Here is an 11,949-nt window from a genome sequence, read left to right as displayed (position 1 = left end):
AACGAGAAATAAGATCCACTAACACAAGAATACATCGTGTTACCATGGTCCTTTTAATAACCTTTGTGATCTGACAGTTCAGTGAACACTGCACTCTATGTCACCTTTATCTTTGCCAGGATGTCAGGAGGGGATCAATAGGAGTCTTTGTGTCAAGAGAGGATGACCCAGATACAGTTGTACCTTCTTCAGACTAACAAACTAAAAAATGGGAGCTGTCTCACACTTCATGTGTGCAGCGCTCACATACTACTGAAACATGGGGCAGTTCTGCAGCGCCTCTGTGGCAGAGCTGTACTGGAGGACGTTGTCATAGAAACAAGTGAGCTCCTCTCGCATGTCCTTGGTACCCCTCCCTCCGGTGCCCCGGTACTTCATGGAAAGTAGCTTGGAGCACAGGTAGTGGAGCCATAGCACGTTGGTATGGGGGTGGTAGTCACTCCAGTTGTTACTGAAAGAGACATAAAACAGCGGATCAATAAATCAACACAGTAACTCTGAGATGATATTGTAAATGAGCACCATCATCAACAACAAAAATGGTTCAAGTTGATTGAGGTAATAGTTCAACTGTTTGGGGAAGGAAAAACAAGAGGGGTTTCTAGATGGAGCTTAATATTTAATAGACGGATATTAGAGAACAACTTCTCCAGATCTTAGCAAAAACAGAAGAAGCATATTTCACAAAATGTCCTTCAAACATGTCAAAATGAATAATTCATAGAACTCAGGCTAACAAACTGTTTTCTGGATGGCCCCTATAAACTTAATATCCCATCACACAAATCATTCTTATCAAGCATGTGTAAAAGAAAAGCCTCTAAATGTATAGATGACATGTTGATTCATCACATAAAAATTATTCATATTAACAGCTGTGAAAATTTGTGTCTGGATTTCAAACTTGTCAGGATTATTAAACTCCTTGTGAATTTGTCCTTTCTTTTTAGCTAAACGTTGCTTAACAACATAAACAATAGAAAGTCTCCATATAAATACTTAACTAAAGTATATGTTATTCAAAATAGAAGTGGGGTTTGTGAAGGGTGACATAATATAGTATCAAGTTCTTCCATATGCATTTCATTAATCTGCTCTATGTGACACCTTCACAGCACAGTTTCTGATGCATACGAAGGACTGACCCGTTCTCCTGTCTCATCAGTCTGTAGATGTCAAACTGGTAGTCTCCCTGACCCATGAAGAGCTCTTCGTCGTTTGCGATATCACAGGAGACTGTTAGATCATCTGGAGAGAACAAAATACGTGCTGTTTTAACATGGCCACATGGTATATAAAGGTGCATAAAACAAATCAATCAAATATGAAAGTAGGCAATCAAACAATTCTGACCTATTTCCAGTCTGGAGAGAGAATAGTCGATGATGCGGACCAGCACCCCTTTGGTTTCCACACAGTGGGTTGTTCCATTCAGGAGGAAGCTCCCCATCTTCTGCCTGGTTGTTTTGACCAGCACGTTGCCCCAGTGGAGGTCCCTGCGGTAAACAGCACAGCGGGAGATAAAGTTCAAGACCGTTACAAGACACCAACAAACCATTCATCACACTGACACCACATATAAACCAGTGGAGTCACTCTGACACTTGGCTTGACTGAGCGCCACATTTTCCACCTGCTGCAGCTTTTAGTGTTAAAGTGGATCACTTAAAGGAAAGTTTCAAAGTGTTTGTTGTTGTTTCTAGTCATTAAAACATTTGTGACATCATACCTGATGGTATATTGTCCAGCTAAATTTATTTTAAATGACAAAGTTAAGGAAGCTGCTTGCATGTGGATTATTCAGTGGTAAAATTGTGGTGACAGAACCCCGTGCTGCAGTTTACAACTACACGCTCTGTAGACCCAGTTAAACACACAATTCAAAAAATTATGAACATAACCTTTGTATCTATAGTAACTAGATCTTAAACGATTATTCAAATAACAGAGAGTAAACAGATTAAAAGACAATCAGCAAACATTAATCTGCACAAATTGTGACAACTGATTAATTAGAGAAAAAAAAATGTTAAGCAAGAAGGACAAGGACAGGACATTTGAATGCATCTTTGGGCTCTGGGAAACTGTGATGGACATTGTTTCTGCTCTGAAATTTTAGACTTTACAATGTCGTGTCCAGCTCAGTAGTGCCCAATGAATGAATGAATGAATGAATGAATGAATGAATGAATGAATGAATGAATGAATGAATGAATGAATGAATGAATGAATGTCTGTCTGTCTGTCTGTCTGTCTGTCTGTCTGTCTGTCTGTCTGTGTGTGTCTGTGTGTGTGTGTGTGTGTGTGTGTGTGTGTGTGTGTGTGTGTGTGTGTGTGTGTGTGTGTGTGTGCGTGCGTTCTACCTGTGTTCAAAGTGCAGCTCCTGCTCAGCGACAGCCATGGCAGCAGTAACCTGATGAAGGATGCTCTTCGCCACCACTAAAGATGACAACTACACAACACAATGGAAGCTTAAATTAAAGGCTGCATTTGTACTTGCACACACTAGTCACACATTTTTTATTTATAAGATAATGATTAGAAAATATAATTTGTTATCTATTAATTCCAAATAATACACAGCATTTACAGAAGCTTGTCTTTTAGATGTTTGGTACCTTCTTTTAGCATTACCTCTGTTTCACATTTAATTATGATCTAACTGACAACTCCAGACATTACTAGGACATTGCTACATTCATGTTTGAGCACATTTTCACAACCAGTGTGCAAGAGTAACGAGCTAAATAAGTACTAAGAGTAGAGCATGAGCTGCTTCAATTTAGACCACAGAGAAATTACAGTATTGTATTTTCATTCCATTTAAAAGTAGCTCCATCTCAGGGTTGTACATTTATCTTTTGTGTGCTGTAGGGAGAAATGTTGTGAACAGTCCCTGACATGTCATCTCGACAGCGGCGCGGGGAGGTACCTATTTATCTGTCATTCTGATGTGACAAGCCTACCTTTCCATTGCTGTTCTCCAAGTCACTGCCTCCGAACTCAAACTCCAGGATTATGAATATCTGATCCTTTTCAAAGAAATCTGAGCAAAGATGCAAAAACAGACCAGATGAAGCAGACGAAACACTCAGCCTGCTCCTCAAAAAGTTGTGAAAGAGCTGGATGGTAGTGTCAAACCTATGGTGAATCAATTCTACTTTTTTGTTCTTTGTTAATTGCAGACAATGTAGTAATAAAAAGTCACAGGAAATTAAACGCCTCTTTTAGTTTCACTACTGCAACCTCAAAGACATGTTGTGAAAAAAATCTTTCCCTCACTGACCTGGTCTGTCATTCTCTGATCCTTTTCGTTGGTCAAATGTGTCCCAAGTATTCAGCAGATCTGGAGGGTAGCAGCCTTTAACACAGTGAAGACTGTGAGGGAACAACATAAAGTCACATTAACACCCAAAACTAGAAGCTCATTCAAGACGACACAGATACATTTGGGCCTTCTTTAAATTGAAATTGAAAAATGTGAGCGGAAATGAGACACGAACAGACAGAAAGAGAATACTCACTCATTGAGTCCAATGAAACCGTGAGTCTGGTTGTGCTGCTTCTCTTTCAGACTGCTCAGCTCCCTGATAGAAAAAAAAAACAAAAAAAAAAACACCAGCGCTGTTCATTAGCGCTGCTGAGCTAGATTACTTTGATGCCAAACATTCAGACTCTATAATCCTGGTATCTCAGCAAATGGACTTGTGTGGTGTGTAGTGGTAGTTTGGCCCTGATGTACTACATACTTTGAGATTATAATCTCATGCAGAATCTCTCCAAAAGTCTTCTGGTCCTCTCCGTTCACCTTCTCACTGCCCTCTATTGGAATAATCTGAAAATAAAATCTTTCACTTCAGAACAGACACACATGAACATTTATCACAAATCTTCATTAATGAACACCTACGTGGTTTCTTGTTAGTGTCATTTTCAGTTTGGAGAAACTGGAGAATAATTTCTGACCATGGCCACAAATATGCGCCCTGCTCAATGTAAAAGGACGAGCTTTTCCTCAAACCTCTGGATCCTAATCAGTCCCTTCTGTTTTTTTGTGATTGTTGAGACCCAACAATCACCATCCTCCATTCTGCAGCAGTCTTTTACAAATTAAACTGAATTATTTTGTGGAGGTTTTTTGAGACATGTTTGTGGTAAAATTGCAACAAAAAAAAGGCAAGTTGGGGAAAAATACCACCCAATGAAGAAAGTGTCATAATGAATCAATTCTTATAATAAAGATAATATGCATACTGCACATCGCAGAAGCAGCTGGAAATATTTGAGTTCTCACTTTAAACTCAAAGTACCTTTGGATGAAAGTAAAAAAAAAATTCCTGAGTTATATAGAATAGAATACAAATGCTTCACCTTGTGCAATGATGTCATCATCAGAGCTTCTATTGAGCAACTTTTCTGCAGAGAAACTGCTGAAATTTAACAAAATTGCAAGGTACCGTAGAGATTGATTGAATTTAGATTAATAAATGTGATTGAAAGATCAGGATTTCTAATCACCTTATACACCTAATACGCCCTTCTCCAGTTACTAAAATTAGCTTAGGTGTATTGGAACAGTCTAGCACAATCATTTCTGACCAAGAAGGAAGTCATCATCTTCTTTGAACCTACAACCCAGTTGAAACTGTAATGACTGCATAGTTATGATACAGGAAGGTACTATACCTCTAACAAAAAGTGATACACATACACACACACAAACACATACTTTGAGTGCAACAGTGTCTCCTGAGGCATTGGTGGTGGAGAACACCTCACCGAAGGTCCCCTCTCCGATCTTCACACACCGTTTCATGTGATGAGGGAGAATACACTCCTCCCAGGGCAGAGGGTGCTGCTGGCTACACTCAGCATACACCTTCTCTGCATCCGACAATTCTGCATCTTCACAGATAACCTGTAACAAAAGACAGAGGAGAGGGAGGTTACACACACGTCCTCAGATTGGAGATCAGATGAACAAAAAAACATTCACAGTCAAACACAGTCTGTAAAAAGTAGTAGAGGGCTAAAAAATAATTTGTATTGTTTGTCAGACAGCAATTTTACAGTATTTTGTAGTTACAGATGTGAGTTGCACCTGGGAGTGGTGGCTCAGCAGCTGTGACCGGAGGTGTTTGGGGAGCGGACACAGCTCAGGCGTGCCAAACAGGTCCTGGCTGACGCCTGCCAACTCCGACCTTCCAGGAGGGCCTGACGGTGACCGACGTGAACTCCTCGGAGTGACCAGCACTAATGAGAGGGAACGAGGGAGAACAGAGCGGTCGAGCCAGTCATGAGGACACCTCTACTTGACCTGTGAACTGGCAGGCTGATTAAACACTGTGGTGTGTATTATTACCCATAGCCCTGCGATGCACAGAGAGGGCAGCTTTGAGTCGGCTCCAGGTGTGTGTGTCAGGTGTTAAATCAGCCAGCAGAGACGAGAAGTTGAGCCGACTTGCTCTCACCGGAGTGGAGAAATTCATGGCGGCTCCCAACAGTTCCTGCACACCGAATGCACAACACACAACTTAAATCCTTCAGTCTTTCAATACGGTTGAGGACTGAGGCAGAAGAAAAGCAATATCTACACACCTGAACCAAATAAGCACCATGTTCAAGTTCAACACAAACAAACATACTTTGCTCAGGTCTTGTCAAGACGTTGTTGTATTTTGTGGTGCTCACAGCAATGAAAAATTAATCGTATTTGAAAAACTTAAAAACTATTAGGGCTGGGAGATATGGACAATAAAATATCATAATATTTTGCACCAAATACCTCGATATCAATATTCCAACAATTTTGTAGGGTTGACTGTTGGTGCTTTCACAACATATTCATACAATATGATTTTTGATAAATAATGATCAGGAGTGTGAATATAATGACTCAGTGGGTAAAGGCAAATAATCAAACATCCAGAACAGTCTGGTGAGTTTAGAAAACGACATCAATTTACTGAAATGCAAACTTTCAAACCAGGAAAAGACAACACTTTAAGCCATATTATGATATCCAAAATCTAAGAGGATATCTAGTCTTATATCATGATATTGATGTAATATATTGCCCAGTGCCTAACAACTACACACATTTCTAGAAATAGCCCCAATACTCGGTGAGTGAGAATAATTCTTAATCTTTGTTGTAAACTGTTTTTAATCAGGAACTTTTACTGTGAAGGTACAAACTAATAAAACGATGGATCCTGTACCAGGAAAGATATAGTATTGTTATATTTTTCAAATACTTTAATCACAAAAACAAAACCACTACCATTAGAGTGCATTTAGGTGTATTAAGACTCAAGTGACACCTCTGGTCAACCAGACTTTTCCCTCACAACCAAGGCAGCAGGGCTGCAGCCAACAATTATACCAATAATAAAGTAATCTATATCATAATATTTGACCTAAATATGAGTCATTTAGTGAAAACGGCAATCACTAGATGCTCAAATGTATGTTTTCTCATTGCTTGTTTTGTCTGACAGTCAACGGACTTGCATTATAAAATTTTCAATTATATAAAATGTCAAAAAGTAGAATTAAATCCTCAAATTTTAAAGGCTTTAACCATCAAATGCTTGTGTTTACTTCATTATTAACAAAACTGTCACCCTTAATCGAAGCTGACGTTCAATAACTGGACTTGAAGCTTCAGCAGTACTTTGCTGTTTCTTTGTGTGTGTTGTTCTCACCCTCGGCTCTTTGTGCTGTGCGGAGATCAGCTCATTTATGCTGCAGTCTGCAGCCGTCCTGCTCCCGAAGATGTGTGAGCTGCCGCTCCCTTTGTTTTTCCAACGGCTCACGCTCATCCCACTCACACATACCTTCCTCGTCATCCCTGGTCGGTCTTTAGACACGCTCCTCCTTTTCTTATCTTTAGGAGCTTGAGACATTTTTTGTCTTTTGGGGACAACGTCGCAGGAGTTCTTCACAGCTTGTTTGTCTGAGATCATCTCAGAACTAGTTGAGCATCTTTTTTTCACTTTCATGGAAGAAGTGTCTTTATTAGAGTGATTGGAGTCACTCTCAGACTGGCGCACAGTCTTTGTCTGGTCATCACTGGCCGAGTCTGACACAACTGTGGGGGGTTTAGGTCTGGCATCTTTGGGATGCAGTATTTCTCTGAGTTGCGATAGCCTCTTTGCTTTGACAGTAAGTTTGTCTTTTAGACAGATCTCCTTCAGTGATGTTGCGAGCCATGCTGCCTTTTCTTCCGTCTCTGGGTCAGCGGACTGAGTCTTGGCTACTGGACGGCTGTTGTTCTTTGACACCTTCCTTATCTCCGTCTTGTCTCCTGAACTTTTCATATCTTCTGGCTTGCCCATATTATGCGTTTGGTCATTTTCATAGAAAGACAAATCTGCCTCTTTCTGCTGTGTGAAGCCTTTGAGTTGTGTCAAAGCCAAGTTGTTGATCTGAACTGAGCATCTCTTAGCAAGACATCTGTTCTTTGCTGCTCCCACCTCATCTGCAGTGAACAGCGGTTGCACAGTGCTATTGGCTGTCATCATTTCAAAGCTGCTGTCTGTGTGGTGGGTAGATTCCACAATCAGCACCGACTCTGACTGCTCAATGGATGCTTTGATGCCCGAGTGTTCAGCTGACTGCCTATATTCAACTACAGGTGAAACGTTGGAGCTGTGACTGTCAGTTACAGTAGCTGCTTCTTCAAAACGATTTACTGACTGTAAACAATCACTGCTTTTATCATTTGTCACAGATACTTGGATATTATGTGATGCTGTTAGAGAACGTGACAGATCAACAGTTTGACTGCTGTCCACAGACTGAGGCTGGTTATGGATCGAGCTTAAATGTTCCAAACAGGATGAGTAGATTGTTTCACTGCAAAGTTGAGTGACAGTGAGGTAGTCTAATCTTTCTAGCTTCACTGTGCAGCGCTCGGTCAAACACTTCTCCTTCAGAACCTCTATGAACCACTCCAACACAAAATTGCTGCTTCCACTGTCTGTAGGGAACAGAATCACACTCGGTAAATCCTCCCCATGCTTGGTCTTTGAGTCTTCGCTGTGGCTTTTGGCTTCTTCACTGGAGCTACTTCTGTTGGGCTCCAGAAATAAATCAACAGCTGGTTCTCCACGGTGATGCTGGTGCGGTTCGTTCTGCAGCTTCTCCCCTGAGTGGAGCCCAGTGAGTGACGGTGGGGAGACAGACTGTGCAGGTGAATTCAGGTCTTCTGGAAATGAGCTCAAGACATCTATACAGCTTACCGAGACGGATGGAAGAGTGGATGGCTGATCACAGATGGGAAAGAGTTTAAGGTGTCTATGATTGCTGAAGGCTCCTGCTGAGGGTGTAGAGCAGAAGATGGGTTTCCTGGGACTGTGATCTGCCGACTCGTTGAGAGACATCTCTCGGAAGGGGTGGGTGGCAAAGGTAGAGGTCCCTGCAGCATTGACAGAGTTCTCAGCACTAGACGACCCAAATACTGGACGGATCCCCCTTCTCCTGGTAGGCCGCTGAATCCTACTGGAATTATGCGCTCCACCAGTAAAGTCATCTGAAGAGCTGAGCAGACTGATCACAGCTATAGGGAGTTTGGGTTTAGTGGCAGTTGCACGCCTGCGGTGGGTTACAAAGCGGCCGGCTGAGGAAGGCTGAACACTGAGAAAAAGAAATAGAGGAGGAAAAGAGGTAAGGGTTAGAGAAATTATTAATAGGACATATATGCAGCTGGCAATCCGCAGCTCTGTAATACAGGTGTGAACAACCTGACAAAACACTTACTTTGAGTCTTTCTTCATTTTAACTGAAAATCTAGGGTGTTTCGGTGCAGACGTTTCTTCCTCACTGTCACTGGTGAAAGAAATCCGCTGACCTTTCTGCCTCGTCAAAACTCCTGGTGCAGACACGAGTCGGCTTTCTCTGTTGACGCGCAGACACAAACACAATTTCAGAAACAGACACAAAACGTATTTATGCAACGGAGTAATTTTAAACAAGCACATGGCTTTACGCAGCCATGAAAATGTGACCTGGCCAATGGACACCAAGAATTGTTCCAAATCCAACTTTATGAGTTAAAGTAGAGACTGGGGACACAATGAAAATATAGGTCTGCTGGACCCACACAAGCATCTTTACACATACACATGAAAGGAAGAGCAACTTCAGAAACTCATCTGCTGGTACTGTTGTAATGACCTGAAAAAACAAAACAAATCACAACCACAAAACTGTGCCCATGCTCGGGAGCTTTGTCGTTATCCTAAATGTGTTCTGGTCATGCTTGCCAATGCACAGACCTGGTTGTCTTTGTCTGCTTGAGGCGAGGAAGGGGAGGAGAGAGCCTCCTGATGTTGTCTTCATCACTGTTGGTCTCTGTCAGACTTAAACCACAAGATTTTCTCACGACACAACCTGATGCTCTACGACTGGAGACACGAGTCTTCTTCCCTCTTAGGAAAAATGAGGAGCATGAGAAAAGGTCAGGAAATGAGACATTAAATGATGGATGTATTATTCATCCTGGACAAAATATTACTAAATCCAATTAACAATATAAGCAATGACTGTTATGTTATGGACCACTCAATTTCAAAATCTATATCAATGAAATGTGTTCACAGACCTGGTTATCTTGCTCTGCTGAACAGGTGGAGGATGAGGATGAGAGGGGATGAAGATGTTCTCCTCATTGCTCATATGTACGTCATCACAACTCCTCTCGGTCAAACTATGCACGGCTCTCTTCTTGGCAGGACGCTTTGCTCTACGACTGGCAACACTATGAAATGACCAACAGATGAAGACTTGAGGGGCAGTAAAGACATTACAGAGATATGTAATAGAGGTAGGATAGTTTAGTTTATTGTCAACACTAACATTAAGAGAGTGAACTTCACTATCAATTTTTTTTGTTATATGTAATTCCCCCCCCAAGCAGATTTCCCTGCCCTGGCTATGCTTTAAAAACCATAAGTCATAAATCTTGAATGCACCTGGCAATTTGATTTATTAAATCATATGAAACAATGACACTTGGCATCCATGTGTTGATACATATTGACACACTAAAGAGCCTAAGACTATGCTGTATAAAATGTTTTCCATCAACCCTCGTTTCTACAGGACCTAATTTAGAAATGGGGATTTCTGAACTACAGTTTTGTGTGGTTTATGGCCACCATGTACATGATAAACTAAACCCGAATAATAACAATGGTTAAGCTGATTTTTTTTTAATTTTTTTTTATTTTTTTTTTTTATTATTAGACTGTAAGAAAGACAAAAAATGTTCAACAGACTTGACTATTTTCGATTTAATCATACCTTATCCTCTTCGGTTTTGGGGCTTCAAAGACGGAGACGTCCTCTGTGGAGGCGGTGCTGTCGAAGGCCTGCTTGCGGTCGTCGGGTAAAATCCACGCGGACACCTTTCGCCTCTGTTTCCCGTATGTTTTCAGATATAACGGCCTCGACGGCAACATGTTGTAAATTACAGCTCTAACCGTGTTAGAGACAAAAATATAACCGGAAAAGAAGTGTTCGGAAGCATTTAACGTTGCTAACTTTTGCTAACTGTTAACTGGGGAAACAAAACTAACCAATCAACAGTTTATTCACAGCAATCGACAAAATGTATTCAAACTCGATCTAAAGAGCCATTTCCGTAATCAATTACTTTGCCAGCATCTTTTCAGTGTTTCGTCCATTTCTGTTTTGAATCCTCCGAACGCTCCACACCCGCTTCTTATTCAAACTACTCGACGCCGGTGATTGGTCAACAGCCTGTGATGATGTGAGCACAGCGCCACCTGGCGGTTTGGAGTAGTTACAGCCTGGACATGGGGGAGAGGAAGAGGCTGGCTGCAGCAGTGGCAGCCAAACAGAGGCCCCTGGGCCAAGTCCCGCCCCTTCGTGGAAAATATAAGGCCCCACAATCAGAGCTGAAGTTTTTGCTTTTATAGTTTACATCACCATAACATAATATCTATAACTCTCCTGTAGGTAACAATATATGTACCAGGCTTGTGTTAAATAGCCTACCAATGAATATTACCATTACTATCTGATAATGGTCAGTAATTTGCATGTTAGAAAAATATTATAGTTGTATAGTATTGATGAAGCAATATAGCAAACATACACTGATTAGGATAAATAAAGTGAAGTAGTACACCGCTATCAACCACGGCATTTACTTTACTCAAAACAATATTCAGGAGCCATGATATCTATATGATACATGATATCTTTATGGAGGTTAAGTTGTTTGTGAAGTGAAACATTTGGATAATTATTGTAACATCTTTACTGTCGTGGTTAAATTTCTCTTGGGCCAGGATTTTGGTAATTGCACGACAATAGGGACTAAAAACTGAGATAGCAAATGGCAATAGTGGGAATGCATTCCTTTGACATACACGATGTAGTAAGTAAGTGTAACCACCAGGTGTCATCATTATATTAAGCTGTTATGTGAATAAGACTGTTTACAACAGTGGACCACAGAATTTTGTTTATTCTAACATCAAAGGTTAACTATTTGTATCACAACTTTAACAAGTGTCAGACCTGTCTCAATTGGACCCGTTGAGGCTGCAATGTTAAACCGTATTAGCATATTTCGAATGAGTTAGCAATAATTGTAAAATACACTTAATTGAAATGTGGTCATTAGTTTTAGAAGTATCCTTGTTGTTAACTGAAGTGGAAATTGTGACCAGTAGATAGCACCGGAAGAAAGGTCAGGAGGTCAGTAGGTCAGAGCATCTTTATTATTTGAGTTAAAATCATTGGGAAGAAAATAAAAATAAAACAGTGTATGATGCCAGAATAAATTTGTGTACCTTTGCATTAGACTTAAACTTTCTACACTTTGCCCGGAGAAAACGATTTCTGGCTAAAGTCCAGAAATGAGTTGTGCAGAATTAATGCACTTATTGTAAATATTCTGGGAGGAAAAATTTC

General features: G+C 40.8%; 1 protein-coding gene across 1 annotated transcript; it reads right to left on the bottom strand.

The window, feature by feature from the left end:
• Nucleotides 1-32: 32 nt before the first annotated feature.
• On the bottom strand, nt 33-10,705 carry haspin (histone H3 associated protein kinase). Its single transcript, XM_069168304.1, has 16 exons — nt 10,309-10,705; nt 9,608-9,763; nt 9,282-9,434; nt 8,764-8,901; nt 6,708-8,640; nt 5,363-5,507; nt 5,102-5,253; nt 4,730-4,918; nt 3,750-3,835; nt 3,525-3,587; nt 3,287-3,378; nt 2,967-3,046; nt 2,364-2,452; nt 1,354-1,496; nt 1,146-1,248; nt 33-451 (listed from the first exon to the last, which is right to left on the bottom strand). Exons 1-16 carry the CDS (start codon nt 10,464-10,466, stop codon nt 250-252), a joined length of 3,882 nt encoding a protein of 1,293 aa, XP_069024405.1. The 5' UTR covers nt 10,467-10,705; the 3' UTR covers nt 33-249.
• Between the last annotated feature and the right edge of the window lie 1,244 nt (nt 10,706-11,949).

The sequence above is a fragment of the Embiotoca jacksoni genome, unplaced genomic scaffold (assembly GCF_022577435.1).
Source record: "Embiotoca jacksoni isolate LCO1_2020_lvr unplaced genomic scaffold, fEmbJac1.0.p SCAF_4, whole genome shotgun sequence".
Classification (NCBI taxonomy): domain Eukaryota; kingdom Metazoa; phylum Chordata; class Actinopteri; family Embiotocidae; genus Embiotoca; species Embiotoca jacksoni.
The sequence above is the reverse complement of the archived record's forward strand: the minus strand, read 5'-3'. Positions and strand labels throughout refer to the sequence as shown.

Excerpts from the sequence above, each read along its gene's own strand:
- haspin (XM_069168304.1), bottom strand. The coding sequence starts at position 10,466 with ATGTTGCCGTCGAGGCCGTTATATCTGAAAACATACGGGAAACAGAGG. Across the intron at positions 3,836-4,729 it reads GAGACACTGTTGCACTCAAA|ATTATTCCAATAGAGGGCAG; the intron begins GTATGTGTTTGT and ends TTTTATTTTCAG. Across the intron at positions 2,453-2,966 it reads TGGAGAACAGCAATGGAAAG|TTGTCATCTTTAGTGGTGGC; the intron begins GTAGGCTTGTCA and ends TGTGTTGTGTAG.